The sequence below is a fragment of the Odontomachus brunneus genome, unplaced genomic scaffold, assembly GCF_010583005.1.
Source record: "Odontomachus brunneus isolate Ranch 3 - 2012 unplaced genomic scaffold, Obru_v1 Obru_scaffold_036, whole genome shotgun sequence".
Classification (NCBI taxonomy): domain Eukaryota; kingdom Metazoa; phylum Arthropoda; class Insecta; order Hymenoptera; family Formicidae; genus Odontomachus; species Odontomachus brunneus.
Genome location: NW_022639486.1, coordinates 383571 through 407265, shown reverse-complemented (window position 1 = coordinate 407265; position 23695 = coordinate 383571). Strand labels below are relative to the sequence as shown.

The 23695-nt window shown below is 45.1% G+C and overlaps 1 protein-coding gene across 4 annotated transcripts; it reads left to right on the top strand.

Annotated features, from left to right (window-relative positions):
• The first annotated feature begins 102 nt into the window (after window positions 1–102).
• LOC116843841 lies at window positions 103–23555 on the top strand. 4 transcript variants are annotated; one of them, XM_032814670.1, is made up of 9 exons: window positions 103–917; window positions 1276–1534; window positions 11733–11957; window positions 12387–12964; window positions 18797–18977; window positions 19681–19815; window positions 20721–21201; window positions 21728–21972; window positions 22430–22799. In XM_032814670.1, the coding sequence occupies exons 2-9, from the start codon at window positions 1471–1473 to the stop codon at window positions 22648–22650; spliced, it is 2130 nt and encodes a 709-aa protein (XP_032670561.1). In that variant the 5' UTR covers window positions 103–917; window positions 1276–1470; the 3' UTR covers window positions 22651–22799. The 4 variants fall into 4 exon arrangements, with proteins under 4 accessions (XP_032670561.1, XP_032670558.1, XP_032670559.1 ...); XM_032814667.1 differs by having other exon boundaries at window positions 104–917; window positions 21728–21986; window positions 22430–23555; XM_032814668.1 differs by lacking the exon at window positions 1276–1534 and having other exon boundaries at window positions 105–917; window positions 21728–21986; window positions 22430–23555.
• The last annotated feature ends 140 nt before the right edge of the window (window positions 23556–23695 follow it).

Genomic DNA, 23695 nt, shown 5'->3' with positions numbered 1-23695 from the left:
CGTTATAACGCACGTAGCACCTTCACTCCGGAGCTGTAACAGATAGTATAGTCGAGAGGCAGCAGCCTTTGGTATACTACGTTGTGCCGCTGACCCAAATGAATCCTGGCCGCCAGTCAGTCCCGCTCCGGGCTTCTTCGCGGCATTATTGCTCGCTCGGCGTTCTCCGCGCTCGGACTCGGCTCTACCTGTCAATTTTCTGCCGCTCTTTCTGTTCTTTTCATCAACGCCGACAAGCGTGGGAACCCAAGAACGTCGAGGGGCTCTAACGAGCATTGTCGCATCACCGTTCCACCCTCGTTGTTCCTCCCCCGGCGCAATCGTGTCGAATTTTGCCGTGGTGTGACCATTTGTGATCGCTCCGAGAGGACGCGCAGTGCCGATTATTATGAATTTTACCATGACCGACTGACGCCTCGGAGATCTCGCGAAAATCTCGCAGAGAATTCATCCGCGCGATTTCGATCGTTCGCGCGCCAGGCAGCCGACGCAACCGTCTCGATCTCGGCTGTGCGATCCCGCTGATCGATCGCAGCTTGAATCGCGGGGATCGAATTCCTCCCCGTGGCCTGGTGTATCGTGCGTGCTAAAACGGTGCCGCTGTTCGTCCGCGAGTGAAGGCACTCTCCGGGTTTAGACGGTTCCACCAGCTGCCGCCCGTCAAAGCCGGGAGAGCGACGAGAAGCAACGCGGAAAGACGCGATCTGAAAATACACATCCCGCGGATACGTGGATCGGCCGAGTAGGAGCGGCCGTGCAGAATGTGAGAGGGTGTCGTTGCCAAAGAGTGAGACGAGTTCGCAGGACATCGGCAGGACCACCGGCTCTACCCGACCGGAGCACGCGCATCCTGTGCCAGGCTCGTCCTAGCGATGCGACATTCCACGCTGCTCCCACGTAGTCATTGACAATCAGCAGTGAGTAGAGAAGGAATAAGTAAGCGATTAGGAGATTACGATGAAGATATGTTAGGAATATTTATTGCGACTTTTGAACGCGCACATTCATGCAATTTCGGAGTCGATTTTTCAAGAACAGTTTTTCAACTTAGATTGAAGTTCAAAACTCTGTTCTAAGAATGTGTTTGAACGTTGAACATTGAACGTTTAAACGTTGCTTAAACTGAAATCTAAGTTGAAGTTCCTTCTACTGAAGAACCAGCCGCCTCACAATATTATTATACAATTCTATCGTATCTGTAGAGAGAAATAATTGCAAGTTACATAAGCAAGCTGCGCAGGTTGTGGACGCGAATGACGCGTTTGAAATTTTCAGTTTTTTTTTCTCTTCGCCGGGAGGATCCAAATCGTGCCTCAATGTCCCAGAATAACGATCTACTCCGCTGCTCTTTTTCTAATTTCCAACTGGCCGGCTCGGAGCACGGCGGAACGTCAAGGACGTGTCTTCCTCGCGTCCTTGCGTCGGCTTATGGACGGTGCATTAATTCGCTCAATGAGCATAACAATGTAAATGCAGCCCTCAATCAGATACACCGTCCGTAGTGGCCGTTCCTCTGGAGTGCCGCAATTTCACGGTAATACTCGCTCCACCACTGCGGAATATTATATCTGTGATTGCCGGTACGGATTTTGAATATGTAGCGCGCGTGCCTCTGCGCGCCACTCCGCTCGGCAGACATATAATTTTGTAAGCACGTAATCCGCATTTACATCGGAATCCGACACGCATAACGTAGAGAAGGAGAGGGAGGGAGAGAGAGAGAGACCTGTTCTCGTTGCACAACTGCAATGGACGCGATTCGCGACGCGTACACACTAATGTTGCTACAAATCCGCGATGTGCGAGTCTGAATTCATCAATCAGGTCGAATCTTCCGATGACGGAGAACACTGGTCGATGACGAAGCGCGAGTGGGCGTGCAATATGCATTTTGCTCTCGCGAGCAAAAGGAGAAAAGTAACTGTACAAGAGACGCACGAGAATAAGGGAGTAGACATGCATTCTTCGGTACCGTTTCTCGCCGTTGTAAATCGACTCGCAACGCTATATCGAGCGCGATCGGTAGCAGAAGCTTCGCAATACGCGTAAAACCCGTTCCTCTTTGGCCTCGAAACCGCCGAGCGTGCGCGGCACCGCGCTCGGTCGGATCGGGTTTAGGAATTTGGCACATGCCGAGTTAGGAGTGCTTCCCTCAGTCGACGCTTAGAGCGAATAGAGAACGAAAAAGATCGGCGAATAAAGATGCAACAACAACAACAACAAAGACATGCCAGTTGTCATAAATTTCATGATGAAATTATCGATTACCGGAAAACACAAGATTCCTCTTCTGTTTCTTACTTATTCTCTGAAGAATTCAAAATTATTTCGGAGAAATCGCTCACTTATTCCAGAGAAAGTCCGACGCAGTCGACATTTTCATTCTGCAATCATTTTCTCCCCGAGTAATTTTTACCTGCGGCCGCAGAGAGTATACCTCGCGCGTGTGATTTTAATCGTAGGAAAGAATTTTGATCGTAACCAAAGCGAATGTACGCGCCTAATCGTGGCGAGCGGAGCGACAGATCGACGGTGTCGGTTACTTTCTCAAAGCACGTTCGTATTCGTAACCTACTTCGAACGGCGATGCAGTAACCGGGTGCAGACAGCAGGACGGTGTCCGTGCCAAGACTCGAATTAGAAACATCTAATTCGTCAGCCTCGGCCACGGTGCTCGGTGTCACGTTCGCTCCTCTATCGCGTTGGACTAATACTGTCCCCACATCGCACAAAAACAGATTAAATCACGAATTAAAAGAAATCAACCAAAACTCTGTAAGAATAATTTCCAGAATTGGACGTAATCCCATATAGCACAAATGTTTATTAGATATCCTAAGAACGTTCTAAGAATATTCGTATATTCATAAAATATTCGAATATTCATAATTTTTAGAATATCTATTGGATATTTGTGCTGTATGGGATGATGGATAACAAGCATTCTAAAAGATGAACGGAAAGATATCACAAATTGAAAAATTGTCAAGCAAAATCCTGACTTCGAGATAAATCCATGTAAAGTCTTTTTATCTTTTATAATTCGAAGCATCACTGTAAAGATACGTCAGTTTGTATTTTATTATTTACATAAATGTAGTCGTTCGTTTGTAAGTCAATAAACGACGTAGGATTCCAGAAAAGTTACTTTATCTTTGTTACCCGTCCACCGGGTGGTCTCACCGTTTTACCGAGGAACCGTGAAATGGAATCCCAAGGTGGAGGTCGCCAGACTCTCGTCGACATTCTTTCGGAATCGGTTAGTGTGTGAACGCGGAAGAGAGAGGAAGAAAGAAAAAGATCAAATCGGAGAAAGGAGGAGGCGCAGATAATGGACGGCTTATCGCAAAAGTTTCACACGACCGAGTTAGAGCACGATCCGCCGGGAGGACGAACGCAGCAGCGATGACACGAGATCATTTTCATGTAGGCGCCGCGTCCCAGCGTCAGCTCGCGCTAATTGAACGAAGGTCATAATCATAAATGTAATTCCGCCGCCCGCGCTCGCTCCGTTTATTTCACATCGCGAGCGTAAGGCGCGATCGCTCACCGCTCTCCAATGTTCTCCGTACGCGCCCGTCGTCGCCGTTGCACGCGTTGAAGTCACCACGCTTGCGGCATTCGGTCGCACGCTGCTCTTCCGCGTCAACACGCTCGAGCGTTGCTTGCACGTTCACGCATTCCGCGCGTTCGAGACCTCCTGACACCTGACGGGATATTCCAAGAGGAGAAACGAACCTTGGAGTGATTCGAGGCTGACTTCTCTCGACCAAAGATATGTGGAAATCGCGTGAGAGATAATTTTTTAACCCTCCACGTGCAACGTTGGGTCGATGAGACCCGAAAGAATATTCGACCGCTCGTTAACTTTCTTAAAGGATCCGAGAAAACCTACTTAACACTACCTAATAATGTCATGCTGTTTAAAGATTTCTATTTTGTTACACGACTACCTCGCAGTTGAAACTTTTCTGTATTTCTAAAAAGAAAATGATGTTTAATAAAATTGAAAAGTAGTTTAAAGTTGTCCGAGAGGCCCAGGTCGTTCTATATGTCCCAAAAGATATGATGTAAACAAGGAATTAACTTCCAATGTCGGAGAAACCTACAGAACTCTTGAAAAAGTCACGCTTCGAACGCGCGACCGAGAGAACGCGTGAACGCGTTGGAGACAGAGTCCGAGCTGGTCGAGCAGCAAACGTACAAAGTGGGTTATATGTGCGATTTGAGGCTGCGCAACTGTGGCTATTCTCCGTGAAAAGTAATTGATTATTCAACGACAGATTCAAATCAGGATGTGATAGCGATAGTGAGAGAGACACAATGCGGGCTACGTTTAGGAAGTACTTTACTTGCACAATGCTTTAACCGTGTTACCAAGTGCAACCGTGAGCGATATCTATTAAATGGAAAGCTGTCTCTCGCTTCGTCTACACGCTTCGGCTATTTAGTCGATCGGTTTCTAAACTTGCCAGACTTTCGTAGATTTCATTCCCCACTGACGCAGCGACTCCTTCGATCGCCGCTTCTTCGGACACCACTCCTTCCTCATTGTGTGTATTCATGAAGCGCGCGCGCGAAGAGAATCGTAAACATGATATATGGCAGACCATTCGATTTGATTTTCTTCTAAGCGGGGGATTGTTGAAGGATCATTAATAACGACGACGATCACTTGTCTGATGAGTAATTTATTTCCACTGCTCACACAACAAAATCAAATTGTCGACTTAAAGACTTGATGATCTTTTGATGACCTGATAATAAATATTTCAACTCGTGTAAAAATTTCCCAAACATTCCGAGGTATTGCATAGATTCCCAGCAGATTATCCAAACTTGTTCCAAATAGAGGGATTGTATTATGATAGCAATTGGAAATCCCATTCTTATCCTAACTATAGATAATTTTCTGGAATGTAATTGAAATTTATTTCAATTTCTCAAATAATTAAAGTTGAAATAATTAAAATGGGAAACACACACACACTCAAAAGCAGAAGAAAAATAACGTATCAAAAGATGAAAGAAAAAAGAGGGAACAGAGAATAACAAAATGATAATTAGCACTTTCATAATTATGGTTTGTAGAAATATAAAGTCTGTTCTTTTTAAAATATAAGTTGTTATATAATTATTCTTATAACTTATCAATTGTTAATAGTAAATAATTACGATACATTTGAATGTTTAATATGATGTTAAAGTTTTACATTTAAAGTAAAAATATAATATGCATTGTTTTATATTTAATACATATTCATAATTTACTTCTTACTAAAAAAGAAATGGAGTAAAATACTCAAAACAGTTTATTTATGCTTTTTAAGTGTTTATACTTTTAAAATGTGCATAAATACATAAAGTGTTTCAGATATTTTCTTCGACATAAGTATAAAAAAATAAAAATAAATATAAAATAGAAAACAGAACCCATCATTTTTGTTGGGAAATTAAAATAAATTCCCTATTAGATTCTAGAAAATTTTCTATACGGCGAAATCTTATACAAAACAAAAAGATTCTGTTGAAAATGAAATCTGTCTTTAATGAAATCTCTTCGTTGTATACGTGAACGCATATTTTAATGATACTCCCATATTCGGAATTCGAAATGTACCGAATATCTTTCGACTTATCTGGAACAGAAACAGAGAGAGAAAGAGAGAAAGAAAATGCACATATTTTAATTCTGGATGCGACGCATCGTTGATATCCTAGTTTCGGTCGGAGTTACACGGTCGCGTTCGGAGTTGAATGTACGACGAAAACTTGGGTCAATAGTTGCCTGGATCGTTTTGTGCCGCATTCGTGGCGGCTCGGGGGATCCTGAACCGCGCAGGATCCTGCGCATCTTCACCCGGGACGGGATCTCCTCTGCGGAGATATTATCTCTGTGAAACTGGTCCGTGGTCCGCCTGCACCGCCGAAAGAAGGTCGGGCACCGGTCGGAGCGGGACAGCGTCATCATCCCCTCGACTGGCGGCAGGTTCACCTCCGCGAGCCGTTTTTCTGACCTTGGTCCCTTCTGCACCTCTCGGCATTCCAACCTAATCGAGATACGCGTCCCGCTGACAAGTCCTTGATCGGAGGCCTATACGTGTGGGATACATTGCGATGGACGCGCCTTGATTGACGTATCCACCTTCGACCTCGAGCGGCGTAAAACACTTTACATAATGCCGTAAAGCAAACTCGCCTGATCATCTCGCGCGGACTAATGAGCCGCGCTTACGCTTCTCATGAGCGGCAAAGCAGCGTGCACGCGACGACACGAATTTTATAGAGCACTCATAAGTATATTCACAAAACTATATGCGAACTATCGAGATATTAACTAACTTGTTTTGTAGGAAATGTTGCCTCGACAAGATAAAATTATACCGGAACTCAGACACCTTATATGCCAACAGGAAACATAAAAGATATCGTCTCGTTAATAATTATGTAATTCAGCTTTCGCGATATAAAATTTCTATTAAAGATGTAGTGTTATTTATCAGTATGTTAATAATAAATTTGCCGCATGATTGCGCTGGTTCTCGTTTAATTTTAATTTTTATGTAAGACCTCGTATGTCCAGACGGTTAGCATCGAATTCGAGAGGAGAACTCCGAGAGGTCGCTTATACCGTTGAGAATTAAATCGCCGTTTGCCTCCGGTCGAGCAAGAGTCCGTAATATAAGAGACAGAAACAGAGAGAAAAAGAGAGGGACACTTTAAAAGCGACATGGACCTCCACTATCGCAAGGTTCGACTTCCTACTAATGCACTGAACATGTCGTCTCGCCGGCAAAGGAATTCCAACTTGGATAGTAACAACCTGAGGGACAACGTATAAACCCCTGTCGTTGACTCACATTTCTAATTTTACCATATGTTTAAGAGCGGATAATTAGGTCGGCTTTTAGCGATGGCTCGTAAAATGTGGCGGCAAAAAAGAGAAAGAGAGAGAGATCCTCTGCCTTCGTTTGCCGGACCACGTCGCACGCAAAACTCCTCGGTGAACTTTCCTCTCGGAGTAACCCACATCTTTCTCTTCCTCTCAGCTGGCAGAAGCGCGGAAATAAACCTGCGGCGGAGTCGAGCCGAGTCGATTACACGAGCCGAGTATAACAGCGTCGCCGGGAGACCCTCGGACTAGTTTTCCCCGGGCGACATTGTTATCACTCGCGGGAAAATTAACTCGGTTCTCCTGTTCGCGCAACCGGTATAGCATGGCGATGATACTCGAAGCTATGATTTCGCGGTGATCTAACGACGCGCAATTGAAATATACACGCAGTATACAATAGTACTTTAACGATCGATTTTTCGTCTAAAAAAATGGAATTTCATAAGGAAGGCTTTATCTATATAATATAATAGCACATCTGTGCTTGAACTCAAATTAGCCCTTTTATATATTGGGAGTACAAATAAGTCTCCGCCGTTTGACAAAAGATGGCCCCACCAGTAAGTTATGGTTGAAATTGTCAGATATAAAACGTCATATCGTAAGGTTGGACATCTGGCAACACCATAACCTTGAAATATTAGCGATTTTGTATCAGCATCACATAATTTTTTTCGTGCAAAAATGTCGAGTTTTGAGCCGAATAAGCGTCATTTGCGGGAACTTTTGATTTACTTCTTTAATTTGAAGAAATCTGCAGCTGAGGCGCATCGATTGTTTGTAGAAGCATATGGTGAGGCTGCTTTAAGTGAGAGAAGTTGTCGTGAGTGGTTTCAAAAGTTTAAGAACGAGTTTGACGTCGAAGACAAAGAACGTAGCGGAAGGCCGAAAGTGTACGAAGACGCGGAATTGGAAGCATTATTGGAGGAAGATTCGTGCCAAACGCAAGAAGAACTTGCACTTACATTAGGAGTAACTCAACAAGCAATTTCACATCGTTTAAAATCATTGGGAATAATTCAAAAGCAAGGAAATTGGGTTCTATATGAACTGAAGCCGAGAAACGTTGAACCGATTTTGCACATGTGAAATGTTGCTTGCCAGGCATAAACGAAAGGGTTTTTTGCATCATATAGTCACTGGTGATGAAAAATGGATCCACTACGATAACCCAAAGAAGAGGAAATCATGGAGGTCACGTGGCCATGCTTCAACATCGACAGCCAAGCCGAATATTCATGGAAAAAAACTCATGTTGTGTATTTGGTGGGATCAGCTTGGTGTCGTATGGTGGTGGTGTATTATGAGTTGCTCAAACCGAACGAAATCATTACTAGGGCTCTCTACCGAACACAATTGATGAGATTGAGCCGAGTACTCAAGGAAAAACGCGCCCACTACTATTCCAGACATGACAAAATTATTCTCCTGCATGATGATGCTCGTCCACATGTTGCGGCGCCGGTCAAAATCTACTTGGAAACACTCAATTGGGAAGTTTTACCCCACCCGCCGTATTCACCAGACATTGCTCTCTCTGACTATCACTTGTTTCGATCGATGACGCTCGGCCTATCTGAGCAGCACTTCACATCATATGAAGATACCAAAAATTGGGTCGATTCGTGGATAGCCTCAAAAGATGAAGCGTTCTTCCGACGCGGTATCCGTATGTTGCCTGAAAGATGGGAAAAAGTAGTAGCTACGATGGACAATACTTTGAATAAAACATAAGGTTCTTTCACAATAAATGCCCAATTTTTGATGAAAAAACGGCGGAGACTTATTTGTACTCCCAATATATTTTTTAAATTTAATTTTTTTGAGTTCTTTTTCGGTTTTTTAATAAAAAAAATAGAATTTCCCACATTAAAATGTCTTAAAACGCGCGCCCCAAAGCTTACAGAGATTTCTAACGTTTCAAAATTAAATATTCTATACTCACACGTTTTTTCTCTTCCTTTTCTTTCACACCTTTTATCTACTTTTCTTCACTTTCTTTTTGCTCGTATCTTTCGTTCATTCTGCAATCCAAGAATTTTCTCTCGCAAGTGAAAAGCGTGATTAAATAATGAAATAATGAAATGACGATTTTGCACCTTCGTGAGGTAAATTCAGGACACTCTGTATGCATACGTAACTACGACGAACCCGATCCTCAGCGAGACCAGAAACAGGAACGTTCGTATCACCGTGCTCAAACGGGATCTAGATTATTACGTAATAGCGCAAACGATTATCGCTCCCTGCCTGGCTTGAAAGCTGCTCGCACTCGTCGCCGCTTGAAACACGAGCGCCGCTCATTTTTCCGTTGACATCCCGGATCGTTTTCACGCCGGGGCCGCTACCGTAATCGCCGCTCGTCGATTATCCAATTTGCCGGAGAGAAAAGACCCGCGGTCCGCAGTTACCGGGCGAACGGATATTTACGGGTCCGCCGTGCGGAATGCGAACGCTCATTCGCGCCGTTCGCACGTGAAAGTGCGCGCGCCCGCTGAGAAAAGAGGAGAAGGCACGCGACCCGCAGGCATTCGGAAACACGCCGGGAGATAAAAGATACATATTTACCATTCCTCGGGCATTGAATTCGATGCGTTTTCGATAAGCAGCGCGCGAAAGTGCTATAACTCACACAGTTCGCAGCGCGGCTGGTTTATGGGAAACCAGAGTTTCTCGTGTTTCTCCCTTTACGGGCGTAAAATAGCGCGAGCGTAAAGAACCTTTATCACGATGTCCGCGCGGAGTGTGATCGATTTTTACCGGGTGATATTTTTAATACGAAAACCGTGCCGGTGCGCGGAACGCGATCCATTTTCACCGGGACGCGTGCAACACGCGGTAATTTGATCCGGTTACTCTCTGTCTCCTTTATTGCGATATTCACATTATCTCGCAATTTGTTGCCGCGTGCGCAGGTGCCTTTATCGCAATAATTGGCGCGATCGCAACAATTATTTTCGCAGCACGAAGCAAAGATCCGGATGAGACGCTCTACCGTTCTCGGTCGGAAGGCGCCGCGGGAAACGACCGTGTCGTTACGCGACCGAGATGCGTCTTCCTCTTCCTACGTCCGCATATCGCGCGTAACTCCGTAATAATAACGAGAACGGTGCATCGACATCGGCGACGACGTGCAAGGGGAGCATTTCTCGCGATCCCGCCATGAGGGAAATTCGTTGCCGGACGCGGCGAGCACAAGTCGACTTGGACGATAAATTAGACCGCGACGCCGGCACCGCGCGGAATAGAAAGTTGCCTCGACTTGCGCGCGGTATGAGAAGCGTCGAGGAAAGAGAGATGGAAAACGTGCCGAGACTTCGTACGAGGGGGAGAATGGAGTGAAGTAATGTTTATTTCTTCTCGCGGGACAATAACTCACAGATATATTTTGTTTGGACGCGCGTTTGCAAATCTTCTTGAGAAACCCGAAGCGACGCGAACTCCGCCGCAAATAAGGAAAGGGATGTTAACTGAAAAAATGGGACACGCAATGTACTCGTGTGAAATTTATTTGTCGTTCACAGAGAGAGAGAGAGAGAGAGAGAGAGAGAGAGAGAGAGAGATTTATCTCTTTTAACGGGAAAAACTCCTTCAACAAAAAGTCTATATTTCTCGAGTTCAAGGATATCGATCGCCAGAACTCCACGGAATAGTTGTAATATATATATATATATGAGGTCTTCTCTTGAAGGTCTTTGTATTCGTACATATCGTATTGTAAGCTTCTGACAAATGTGCATGTGAGAGAGTAGATTTCATTTTATAGTGTTAGATAAATAATCCACTCTCTTGACATACAAGGCAATAAAAACTGTGCACAAATATGCGACGTAATTCGCGCTCGAGCAAGTGCTTAATTCTTGGTAAGAATTCCTATGAAACGTAAATCAGACTATGAGAACATGAAATGTTGATTAAATTGAAATAATTTAATTGAAAAGTATGTGATGTAATGGAGAAATAATACGCACGAAAAAAATGAATAATTATAATAAGATAATAATAAGATTAAATTAATAATAATAAGAGAGAGAAGATAAGAGAATCGGAGAGAAATGAGGATAGAGAAAGGAGATACCTAGCGTGAAAACATCGCATTCCCTCCTCCGCGACCTCCTCAGTGACATTTGCACGCTCTTCCTTCTGCGCGTTAATAGCTCGACTACCACCGTTGTTGATTAACAATAATCCACCGCTCTTCCTCGTGCGCGAATATTCGACGTGGCACGTTAATTGCACGGGCTTTCATCGAGATTAGGATATCACCACACTCTCACTGGAAACAGTCTTGTTTCGTTCCGCGCGGGAGGAGAAATTATACGCGAGTCGCCCTCATGAAATCGCGCTCTGTGTCGCGCGTATACCTGACGCTCGCCGCGAAGCTATTGACACCCTTAAAGACGTTAAAATTTCGATATCCGCGAGGCGGTATAATGCGAGAGATTTATTAATAATACCTTTGTGTTTACATTATTTCAGTGAGAAAGTTCAAGTCGATTTTTATATCACATTTGGTTGAATATATTGTATCCAATGAAAATAAATTACTCATCAATCAAGTAATAAAGGAGATTAATTTATCTTCAAGCGTATAATATATAGATATATTATTAGCCATAATTTACTTTTAATGATATATGTGTATCATATATAAAGATTGTCAACATTGCTATTTGTATCACTCAAGTGTAATTTATTGAATGTCGAAGCAATCTTTCCGGCTGATCCGATATTCGATATCGTACACCGCGATAATGTGCAGGACATAATCGTTCATTAATCACTCATGCAATCATCGATTAGTTAACTCTATACGGCGCTTGTTCTTCCTCCGCAGAGATGCGAAGCGAGGTGGGCGAATGGCTGGCCACGTGCGTAGGTTCGCCGATATGCATCCTGCTGCTGTCATGGTCTCTGCTGATCTACCAGAATCAATCATCGTCCGCGAAAAGGAAGATCGACGTGCTGACGGTCGCGATACTCTCTCAAAGCCTCGCGCATCAATTGGGCCTGCTGTTGTATGCGATTCTCACCTTGATCCGTCCAGCAAATCACTTTGGAGGTAAATCGCTATTTAACTATACCAATTTCTCGGCGCAACAGCTCCCCGCGACAACACAGCGCAACGATGCATCTCAATTATGGATGATACAAAAGCGTTACTTGTTAATTTATTTATTTATACGAGAACTAAAGCCATTGTCGGCACAAATATCGTAGACAGAAGCAAATCGTATCACATTATACTCGCAAAAATTCGCCACCAAAATTCAACGGCACACCGTGTATAACGCCACGTACTTTCCACGGTCATGGGATCGTTCGCCTCTGTGGAATTCGTCCCAGCCGCTTTCCAAACGCCCATGTCATGCAAATCAATACGTCGGGAACAGATCAGAGGCGGCCAATTTGCAAAAATGTCGCGACGATGCCGTATTAATTCCGCACGCGAGTCGCGGTCATTGAACAAATCGCGTGCTTCTTGTCATAGAGCTATGCTCGACGCTGGTGTGGGTGCTGAACTCGTCGAGCGTCCTCCAGGAGTTAACCCTGACGTCGATCGCGGTGTTCGCCGCGATCAGCAGCCGTGACGAAGCCGTGAACCTCACGAAGAACCACCTCAAGTATCACCTGGTGAGCCTGAGCGTTATCAGCGCCTGCATCGGCGTCACAGGCGTCCTCAATTTCGAGCCGGAGGTCTGCGTCTTCCTCGCCCATGAAATCTCCCACAAGTACGGGATCTTCGTCAATTCCCTGAGGAGTTTGCTGGTTCTCACGTCTCTCTTCGGAGTGCTGGTCGCGCTCTTCAAGAACGTCTGCCGCGCCCCGGCCTCGGAGCTGCTCAAGTCGGTCTCCGATCTGTCCGAGGCGAGCTCGAAGAACTCCTCGGGGGCGTTCGAGTGTCACCCCCAGCATTGGGACCCATCCAGCGGCTCGTGCACCAGCGGCTCCACCAACAGCAGGGCGTGTCTGAGGAAGAAGAGGGTGCAGGTGGACGAGGCCAGCGGCAGATCCACCGTCTACAGCATCCTCTTCGTTTGCTACGTCTTCGAGCATCTGCCCATCCTGGTAATTACTTGATCAGTCGTCTTCTTATTTATTACTCTTGTTATTATTATTGCTGTTGATAGTTCATCCGCTGGCCGATCGATCTCCAGCAACTCGACCATGACTCGATGTCGCGCGTAAGACCGGTTTCCGCACTGTCGGATCGGCGAATGAATTAAAATACGAGCTGTATGATTGCGCATCATTAAGCGCGCCGCGCGAACGCCGACGTTGCCACGCACTAATTGGATATATCTCGAGAAAAGAACGAAACGGCAGATTATTACCGAGTTTCTCGTTCCTCCTGGTGTAGCTCATTTCCTTATTGAAAATTGAGTGTCAGCACGACAGAGCCGGGAAAACTCTAAGCGGAAAATTATCCCGATCGTATTCGCATAATCTCGTTATCATGACCCGTCAAATCGAAGGTCCAACAGCGTTTCTAATTTATGTAAAATCATAAAACGCCGTGTAAAATTATAAAAAATCCGTTTCTAATTTATGTAAAATCATAAAACACCAATCTGAGTTGCGAAGTGGCCCGTTTCCTTCGCATGGTTGCTTTAATTATTGTTATTATTACTTTCGTATCGGGGACCTGGGCGAAACGACGCGAGGACGACGACGACTATGGTGACGGTAATTGTCGGTCCGAGCAATGGAATTTATCGAGGCGGGGGAACGCGCAAAAAGCATGAGATTTATTAAATGCCTCGTGCCGCTAGATCGCAACAAAATCGAGTTCTTTTCTTTTTTTTTTTTGGCCGACACTGAAACCTTCCTTCGACGCGAGCGTCTCGCTCGTATAAGAGGGAGATATTTCGCAATATCCTCGAAATTATGCGCGCCAAGCCAACCGTGACGATGTTACATAGCTAAAAGTGACCGACCCAATTTATGACACGCCCTCAGTTATGCTTCCCGGCACGCCAAATCACCGAGGATATCCCGTACCTTATCCGATATACTTTTTTTTAACAAATTCGCTTTCAACATGTACCAAACCTCGAGCGAGGTCGAGTCTCTCATTAGACTCAGTATCAAGGACTTTAGAAGAATTTCTCTTTTTTTTTTAATTTTCAGAAATAGAAGAACCTTTTTCTCTCTCTTCTTTAAACGTTGCACAAGCGCGTACATTTTTTATATGCCGTTAAATGAATCGTTTCTGCTGCGAGTTAGAGATAGGGGAGACCCGGACTTATTGGTACTAATTGAGGCTAGTTGGTACATGGAGTAAGTTATGACATGTGATATAGCTTTAAAATGACGAACTATATAAAAAAATGTAGTCTTGCGGCAGAAACGTTACGATAATGTTTTAATTATCTGTTTCAGACTAAATAGCGTCTGAATTTTCCAAAATAAGTAATATTCTGCAGTTTTGTATAATCAACAGTAAAATAAATCAGTCGTATATTAAATAATATATTTATAAATCTGGCATCGTTGTGTATATAATTCCAGCTGTTTTTCTTTATGCATGTGATAAATTATGAAAGAAATAGTGCACTAACTAGTCTCTTCTGTCTTACATTTCGCGCTGCGATGGCCGGACGAGTTGCCCGGCAGTTACATCAGTACAATTACATCACCGTCGAAAGGATTTTCGTACGAGCGGGCGTAAAAATGATCGGCGTACGTTGCTTCTTTCAAGGCGCGCCATCCGGAAGCGCGGCGGACCCTACGCTCGTAAATTCCGCACTACGCGAGAAAGTGGTTGCGGAACAAAGAAGATCGGGGCGAGGAGGAGAAGACGGAGGACGGTCGGGAAAAGGGTCGGTTGCCGATGGGAGGCGAAATTCGAAAGCGCGTTCTTAATTCGGGAACGGCAGCCTTAATCGGCCGCGGCAAAATTAAGATTCGCGACGGCGCCCGACGTTCCGCAAAAGTCGTCCCGCGGAGAAACTTCCCTGACCCTCCTCATTAATATTAATGATCGTGGCTATTACACGCATGATGCATACCGTGTTTACATACACGATATAGGAGCGACGCGCGCGCCAATTAAGTGAATTTGTCGTCAGGTGGACGATCTCGCGCGGCCGAGATGAATTCGCAGGGGATCTTAAGATCGCGCGTGTCGTACGGCGGCGACGATCTCGAGACTAAACTCGCGTGACACCGGCGTGTTAGTTGCACGAGCCGGAATGTCCGGAGTGAACGGCCGCTCTTATTTTTTGTGAATCATCATTACCACCCCAATCGCTCGGCCAATTACGAAACGAAACGCGCGAGCGCGAATCCGTGCGTCCGCACATATTAGCTCGTTGTGAAATAATTATCGGGACACGGCCCGTCGAAATAAACACCGTTCTCCGTTCTCGCAAGCGGACAGCGTGACGGCCGTTACACCCGTGCTTTTTTTCTTCCTCTCGACGATTAAACCAACCAATATCGATGCGCATGTTCCGATTCCAGTCTCACGCGATGAATGTCTGGACGGTCTCGTCGAAGTTCGACACGAAATGATTACTACATCTGGAAAATATTGTACACTGAGGGAAAAATTCACTAAATTTTAAAAAACGTTAGTTTGGATAGTACTGTGAAGATATTTGTTTGAATTAAGTAATTATTTTCTAAAATTAAAAAAACAAATTTATATTTAAAACTTCTTTATTTAATTTTATAAAATAATTACTTAATTTGAACAAATCTTCACAGTACTATCCACACAAACGTTTCCTGAAATTTAATAAATTTTTTTCTCAGTGTAGTAAAAATTACGTTAGACTCATATCACTTCATAATGTTCTTTGTAAAGCTGGACTATACTAACATTGTAATATAATTTACTATAGAGATATGTATGTTTGACGATCTCTATCTGATATACGATATAAAAAACTTTCAAGTAGTGACAATAATTTTATAATAAGAGGCAAACGTATTTTTAAATAAATATATAGTAATATCGGTTACAGTTTTGTATCGTCCAAAATTACAGAAAATTTGTTGTAAGTTTTATTTCAACATTTTCTTCGTGCAGCACAACCATAAATTTTCCGTTATGTTTCACTTACCTGAATGAAATTTACTTCAAGAGTTTCTTTTACCGAGTATCTAACTTTGTTTCTTCGCGATTTTCATCCTCTTGATATCGATTTAATTAAGATCTCTTTGAATTTTTCTCTCTCTCTCTCTCTCTCTATCTCTTTTTTATCTCTCGAACATACGAGATCGATGGTGCTTCTTCCGACACTTTTTGAAAGTCGTTTCTCGGTTTAAACGTGAATGATCTTCGTTCCTTTTCGATCTCGCCGATGATCGTGAATTCGCAATCGCGCGAGATATCTCACGCCGATGATTTCCCGCACATTGAGTAATTGTTATCCGGCCTGAGATCGGTCGAAATCGGCGGTGATCGCGCTACCAAGCAAACGCGAGGAGCGTGGCCGTCGGCGCGGACGTTACGCTCGCATTTCCCACTGTCAATTAAAGTAAAACGCCTAATGTCCGTCCGGGGTTTAGCCATGATATTCGCGCGGCTGAAATCGGCAATGGAGAAACTCCCGTCCATGGAGACGGTGAAGAATAGACCGCGAAGAGAGCGAGGAAACATACACGAAAGGAGAGAGAGAGGCATGACGCACCCCTATTTATTGTGGCAATCATCGCGCCAATTGGAGCGATATGTTCAAGAGATAAAAGAAGGAGAGAGAAATTTGGAGAGACTTTAATTAAATCGGTATTAACAGAATAAAAATCAGAAAAACAAAGATACTGCGTAAAAGGAATTTTTGTGGTGTGTGAAGAAACAAATTTAATTCAGGGAAGCGAAATATAACGGAAAATTTATGGTTGTGGTAGCCATCACTTCAACCGAAACGAGATACATTCGTAAGAGAGAAAGAGAAAGAACGAGTACGAGAGAGAGAAAGAGAGAGAGAGAGAGAGAGAAAGAGAGAAAGAGAGAAAGACGAGGTCGGTAGTTGCGTGTACACACTTCCACACGCGTGGCGTATTAGCACTCGCTCTATTCTCTAATTAAGGTACAACTAGTTTCGATTTCATACCTCGGACCAGACCGGCCGTTATTCACGTAACCAGCGGTACTATCGTGCGTTATACCGTTCGCGCGAGAATATACAGCGCGAGACAAAAGTACGTTAAAGCTACACAGGAGAGAGGCCTATTATTATCCATTAATTAACAACAATTTAATTATCTTGTCGCAATTAATTAAAATTCCCCACATGAAATAGCTATGTCTGAAACAAAGTGTTGCTATTCTCACGCGGATTCATATTAACGTGTCGTTAAAATTCATACTTATTGTCTCGGAAACTTTTACGTTTGCTTAATCGTTGCGCGCATTTGTTATACGTGATCGAGAATCGGATATCAATCCGCGCGTTAATTCGACTCGTTATTGTTCAAACAAGCGTGCGAGAGAAAAGGACCTTCAAGTACCTCTTTCAGTTCGCAAGATTGTACGAATTTTGAGAATCTCAGCCGCGCGAGATCCTCTCGCGCGCGCTAACCGTTTGCGGAAGAACGTGACACGCCAATCCGAGCGGCCTGTCCGCGATTGCTCGCACACTTTTGAATGACGTTGTATAAAGACGGCGAAACGGCACGGCACGCAGAGAGTGCGTGTGCAGCGCACGTAAAATTGCGTACCGCGCCGTGCACGGTGCGCGTACTTTTGAAAGCGCGACCGCCCGCGGAGTTTTCACCACGAATTCTTTCGTCCACGCGCGAATTCGCGCTTAAAATCGAAAGTTTTTTTCTTTTATCTTTCATTGGTGAGCCCATAAGAAGCCTGTCGGCGAGGCGAAGATGTTCCCTTTTCTTCTTGCGCGTCCACAATATTGCCGTCGCGTGCAGACACACATACTCGCACATTCTTACACACACGCGTCGCGAACAATTAGCCACGTGTAATTGAGCGGCCCGAACGTTCGAGCGTTGCGCGGAGGATACCTGGCGCGGGCGAAAGCTGTGGGCCCGATTTCTGAATATAACATCTTGACATGATTTCTGGTGAAATTTATTAGCGCGAGGAAAATCCCGCCGCGGTCTAGAATGCCCAGGTTGTTACATTACGTTGCATTATAAGCAACGCGCACCGTCTCGCAACAGAGCTCGCGGGAATACCGTTTTCTATATACTCAACCATGCGGCAATGACCACATTCAATTAGTGACGATCGCGCTTGGGCAACGGCTTATTATTAAACGTCTCCGCGTAATCGATCCTCGTAAAGATATTATCCTGTGCGCCACATTACTACAATGTCTTCATAACACTCCGCTACAGCGAGGAAGTCCGTCAAGTTTCACAATAGCTCCACGGCTGGTCCCAGACGCGTTGAGGTGAATCAATTGTCCCGGCACGTAGCGCGATGGACTGGGAGGAAGATCTCGTTTAAATTAAGCGGCGATGCGCACGAAAACCATCGCGCCCGCGTCGCCGGCGAGACAATTGCACCCACCTGAATGCAGCCCGCTACTCATGAAAGCTCACAAGAGCCACACCCTGATAATTATGTTGATTATAGACTACAATATTTTGCACTCTTCTGCATATTACACACTACACTGCAAACTTTAGAAATATACCTATTTCCATTAATGATAATCGTATCTGACATATCAGAGCCGACCATAGTTATTAAAGTGTTTATTATAATACGTTAAACCTTCGATACGTATAGAAGATATAAATGCAGTTTACAAACTTCTCTTCCTCTCTTCAGTTTACTATTAGATAAATATAATTTGTTAGAATCAAATCGACAAAACTCATCACATTTACGGTATTGTTATGACATTAATTAAAGCTATAGCGGGAAAATCAACGGTTTTACTTGCAGCCATTTCATGTTCCATTGTTACATCTATCCCACAGATCATCTCCATCAGACCCAGTCTCCTGAGGAACTTCTGCACGCCGCAAAACTTGGCGACGTGGCTGCCGCTGGTGAAGGACACGCTGCTTCCGGTCTTCCTGGCACTCTTCGACAAGATGTTCTGTCGATACGTGGCCAAAGTGTATACGAAGCAGAATCACGCGAGGCGACTGTCGCACGGTGCGTTTTTCTTTTTTTCTCTTTCTCTCTCATTTTTTCTTTCCCGTGGCCGAAGTAGATTTCACGATACCCCCCGCGCGTGTTTCGTAACGCAACGACGCTACGTGATTTCCATTCTTTCGTTAAGAAAACATACTGACCCGTTCGCCGTGCGTGGGAAAGTAAGACGCCCGCGGCCGCGTAATAATCGTGATTTCTGCCCGCGCAGCAACGGCGATATCCCGCGCGACAACCGGCAATTTTTCTCGCTAACGACGCGCGCACTTACGGGCGATTTACTCGGCCGTGTTTTCATTTTGCAACCACGTGCGCAGGCATTTGCACTGTGGTTTCTTCGTGCTCGGCACGAAGGCTTCTCTTTTTCTCCCTGTTGAACCCCGAATTCTCGAAATTCGTCGCTCCTGCCGCCGTTTTCGCTCCGTTCACGTTTCCCAATGCTCGGTCTGTATTGCCGCGATACCGTAAGGATTCGTCGGCGAACTCGTCGCCATTTTTCGCAGGAATAGTTTCCCGGAGGTACACCGCAGACTTATGTCGCGACTTCTTTTCGCCAGGAGAAACATTGTGCTGAATAATTCATCGAATCGCCGTCTCGCTCTGTCGTCACGAACGACAATTCGGCACGTTTGTAGGCCACGTACGCGTATACTCGAAAACAGAAAAAAGAATATACGTTCTAAAATTTCTGACGTTTTTGTTCCAGGTGGCATAGACGGTAAATTTCGACACTTCGAGCAGGACACCGAGTACAAGCTTCAGTTGAACCTGAATCACGGGCTCAAGTTCCCCCTAACTAACGGAAGCCTCTACGGACGGTTGCACAGCCATCAGAACAGAGGTAAGCGGATGTCAGCGGGATTTAACGACGCGAAAATGTTTCGATCGGCCAGTTCTCGTTATTCTCTCTTTCTCTCGGCTCACATTATTGTTAATTGCGACGTTTCGTGCGACTTCGTTAATACACTCGCCATGGTGCAGCCACGTTAGAAAGTCCGAGGCGAAACCATCTCTCGCTCGTAATCGTCTCTATTCCACCACCACGATATCGCAGATATCTCTAGTATTACAGGTCACTGTAACGTGAAAAGTCGAATGTTTCGATATTCCCGAAAGCGCGGCGCTTTCGCGAACGAAGCGACTATCGCTTCCTTTCTATTACCTTGACGAACCTCTAGCTGGAGTCCGGCCGACGCTAATTAAAGGATCGTGATCGCCGTCGTCGTTCGCTTAAATGTCGATAAACGATCTTATAACGCGTGGAGCCCACACGAAAGCAAGATGATGTATCGACGAGTTGCAATGATAGACGTGACGATCGTTTCTCGATAATCACCCACTAAAAAGGACGCGACAATTCAACCGCATTTTAATCGTAGACATCTCTCGATAAGAAAATAAAATAAAATCATTATCTATACATCTGTCTACACATAACATCTTCTATAATTGGCTTTCTTCTTTGTAACGTTCTTAGATCTATATTAACAGTCTTTATTTGAAACTCCTTTCAAGTGATACTCGGATCTGAATTCAGAATCAGATGAAAATTTTCCAGTTGAAGTACAATTGCAGATATAATCTCACATATAATATATCACATAATTCAATGGAAAAATTTGGAACTATAATCTGAGTGTCTCACATAAGACGAGTTTCAAGTGACAACTATTAACATGGTCTTTGAAAGGCTTTGCTTCATTCTCAACATACATATTGATCTATGATCGCCCTTTCTGTTCGTAGTCAAAACCAGCACGATCACGATGGGAATCCAGCAGCATTATCCGAGAGCGCAACCGGTCAACGAGGACGGCAATTACGCATCTCTGCCGGCCGAACTGTCGTCCTTCACGAGCTCCACCTTCGAGCCGCGTCAGGACAGGATCGTCGAGCAGCCGCCGAAGAAGAATTCCATGGAACAGCACAACAGCAGACGACCAAGACCGAACGAGAATCTGCTCGAGCTCGCCGGCAACCGCAGGAAGATCGGCAGCACCGACGTCTTCGGGCAGAACATGGAGAATCTGGTGCAACTCGAAGACCCGGCCAGCAATCGGAAGTCCTTTGCCAAGAGTCTCGATGAGATTCGCGAGGAACCGTCCAAACGGCACGCCAGGAGTGTCCTCGGCCTGGAGAACCTGATCGTGGGACTGGAGAGCAGCCTGCACGCGCAGCATTATCCTAGAATTGCCCTTCGCAGAAATCAAAGCTTCGATCACGCCAGGTACCACTTAAGCGGCCTTTTGCCGCCGGTCGCACTTGCGTTTTAGCGTACCTTCACTTTTGCTCGTGCCATTAAACCGTCGTCACGATACACACGCTGTAAAGTGTGCAACTGGAAAGTGAGACGCGAAGTTTCTTATAAATTATTCAAAATGCACGTTTCGAGGTGCATCATGCCGTGCACGGGGTGTCCTACATTCCACGTGCATGCCTTTCATCTGCTCTAACGTAAGCTTCTTGATAGCTCGCATTAACTCTAACGCGCGCTCTTTAATCGTATCTGTTAATGTAACTCGAAGAAATTCGAATTTCATTTCAAGCGCATTTCAGATACGACATATACGTGTGTGAAAACAAATATTTAACGAAAAAAAAATATATATATATATTAAGTGAAGAAAAATATGTATAATGAATATAATATATACATTCTATATTTTCTCCATACAATCACATAAATATATTAAAAATGCCAAAAGCGTAAAAAATATCGCAACGATGGATCGATAACAACATTGCATTTTCAGATATCATCGACCTATGCTCGATACGAGGACCTACAACTTGAAGAAAGACAATCATACGCGGGAGCAACAGAACCTCCATCAACGGCAAGACAGTCAGGGCCACTGCGACGGATACGACAGCTCCGACGACGAGAGTTGCGACCTGGAGAACGGCGACTTTGACACTATGAGCTCCTGCAGAAGCAGGAGCAGGAGCTGCTGCTCCGTCACCACGGTCGCCAATGACGATTTCGAATATTTCCAACGTAAGGGAACCAAGGTAATCTCATACGACTGAGTTACGCGAACTCCGCGAGTTCTCGAACTGAATTCGCTGTTCTTCGAAATTCATGCGAGATCCTGTATCGCGCTTAATCAATCGAGTTTGGTTCCATCGCATCGATCTTTGGTCTTTTTGCCGGATTAATTAAATACAACTCGTCTGTGAACTTTTACTGACAACGATCAGCGCAATAAACAACTACTGATCGATAACCGGTCAGTCAGAGCGACTGGTTTGGTCTGGTTCGCTGTTTCTGACGTTAAACGCGAGAAGGATGCGAGAGGCGAACCGCAGGCACTTTCACGACGCGAGAAAATGCATCCCCGGCGTGAAAGAAGTGCTCGCCCCGTCGACGGAGCGTTTCATCGGCCTTTTCGCGGCGATGAAGGCGCGCGCCTTACGTAATCTCCCGTACATCGTGAGAACGTCCTGTTTTGCAGGTGGAGCTGCTGCCCTCCAAGAGAGCCGGCGAGGTAAAGGTCAGCATGCGATCTTTCACGCCGCGTATCATAGAGAACGGCACGGGCGAGCGGGAGGACAAGAAGTGCAGCAGCACCGGCAAGCCGGCCGACACGAAGCCCAGCATACAGTCCTATCACCTGAAGAGCAAGAGGATCGGGCCCGGTTACTCGATGAACGACTTGGACAAGCTTACCATTGACAGGAAACTGCCGAACCTCTCGATAGAGAGCCTGAAGAGCATCCTGAAGAACTCTGACGTGAGCTATCTCGACAACGGCGACATATGCAAGCATGACATTGGCGGCTCGGCGCCGGACTTTAAGAAGATCTTCGTCACGGAGTTCATATGAGCCCGCCGAGAGGCCGGAACGCGACGTAGAGTGTTCATAAAGGCGAAAGACCGTATCCTTCGTCCTTGTGATATAGCGACGACATACTCGTAGACGTAGCAAGTTCGCTTCTCGTTCTATCGACCGGCGCGATACACTTATCAGGCATGGAGAGTAGCCGGCGCGTACTCTCGACGCGTCCTGCGGAAGCTTCTGTTCGCGGTAGAGGTCCGAGAAACTTGTAAATTAGAGGATTCATGTGCACGACGATCGACGAGATCGTTGGTAGAAAGGAGGATTGAATATTGAGTAGCTTGCGCTCACTGCGCGCATGTCTTCCAGACTGTTTTCATTTTTGTATCATGAAACCTAAACTCGTTTATATGTGTGTGAGCATCTTTCTTTTTTTTTATAAATATATTTCTTAAAGCGTCGCATCTCCGGACTTGTCGTTTATTCGCAAGCTGCGGTCGATGGAGTCGCGGGTGGCGTTCTCACGGGCGCGGCGCGCCTGTTTTGTAAAAATTCTGTAAGATACTTTGCGACACACCTAGCGAATTTGTTCCCGACCGCGAACGCGATTCCACACAGCAGCGCGCGTTATTTGTACATATTTTGTATATTTGTACTACTGCAATATTTAATATAGCGAGAGAGATTATGTGTACATGTATATACAATTACGCGTGACTCCACAACATGTTCGTTTCATTGTCGTGGAAACGACGAGCGAATTGTATAAATTAATTGCAAATATATTTTACTTCTGGGTTGACGCGCGAGGAGAAACTCTCACAACCGCCTCCCCTCGTCGAGCTCGATCGACTGACCTGTGCACGGAGGATCGATTGCATCCATCATCGGAAGCAGAGCAGTCTCACTTTTCGAATGCAATTTGTTCGACGTCGCTACGAC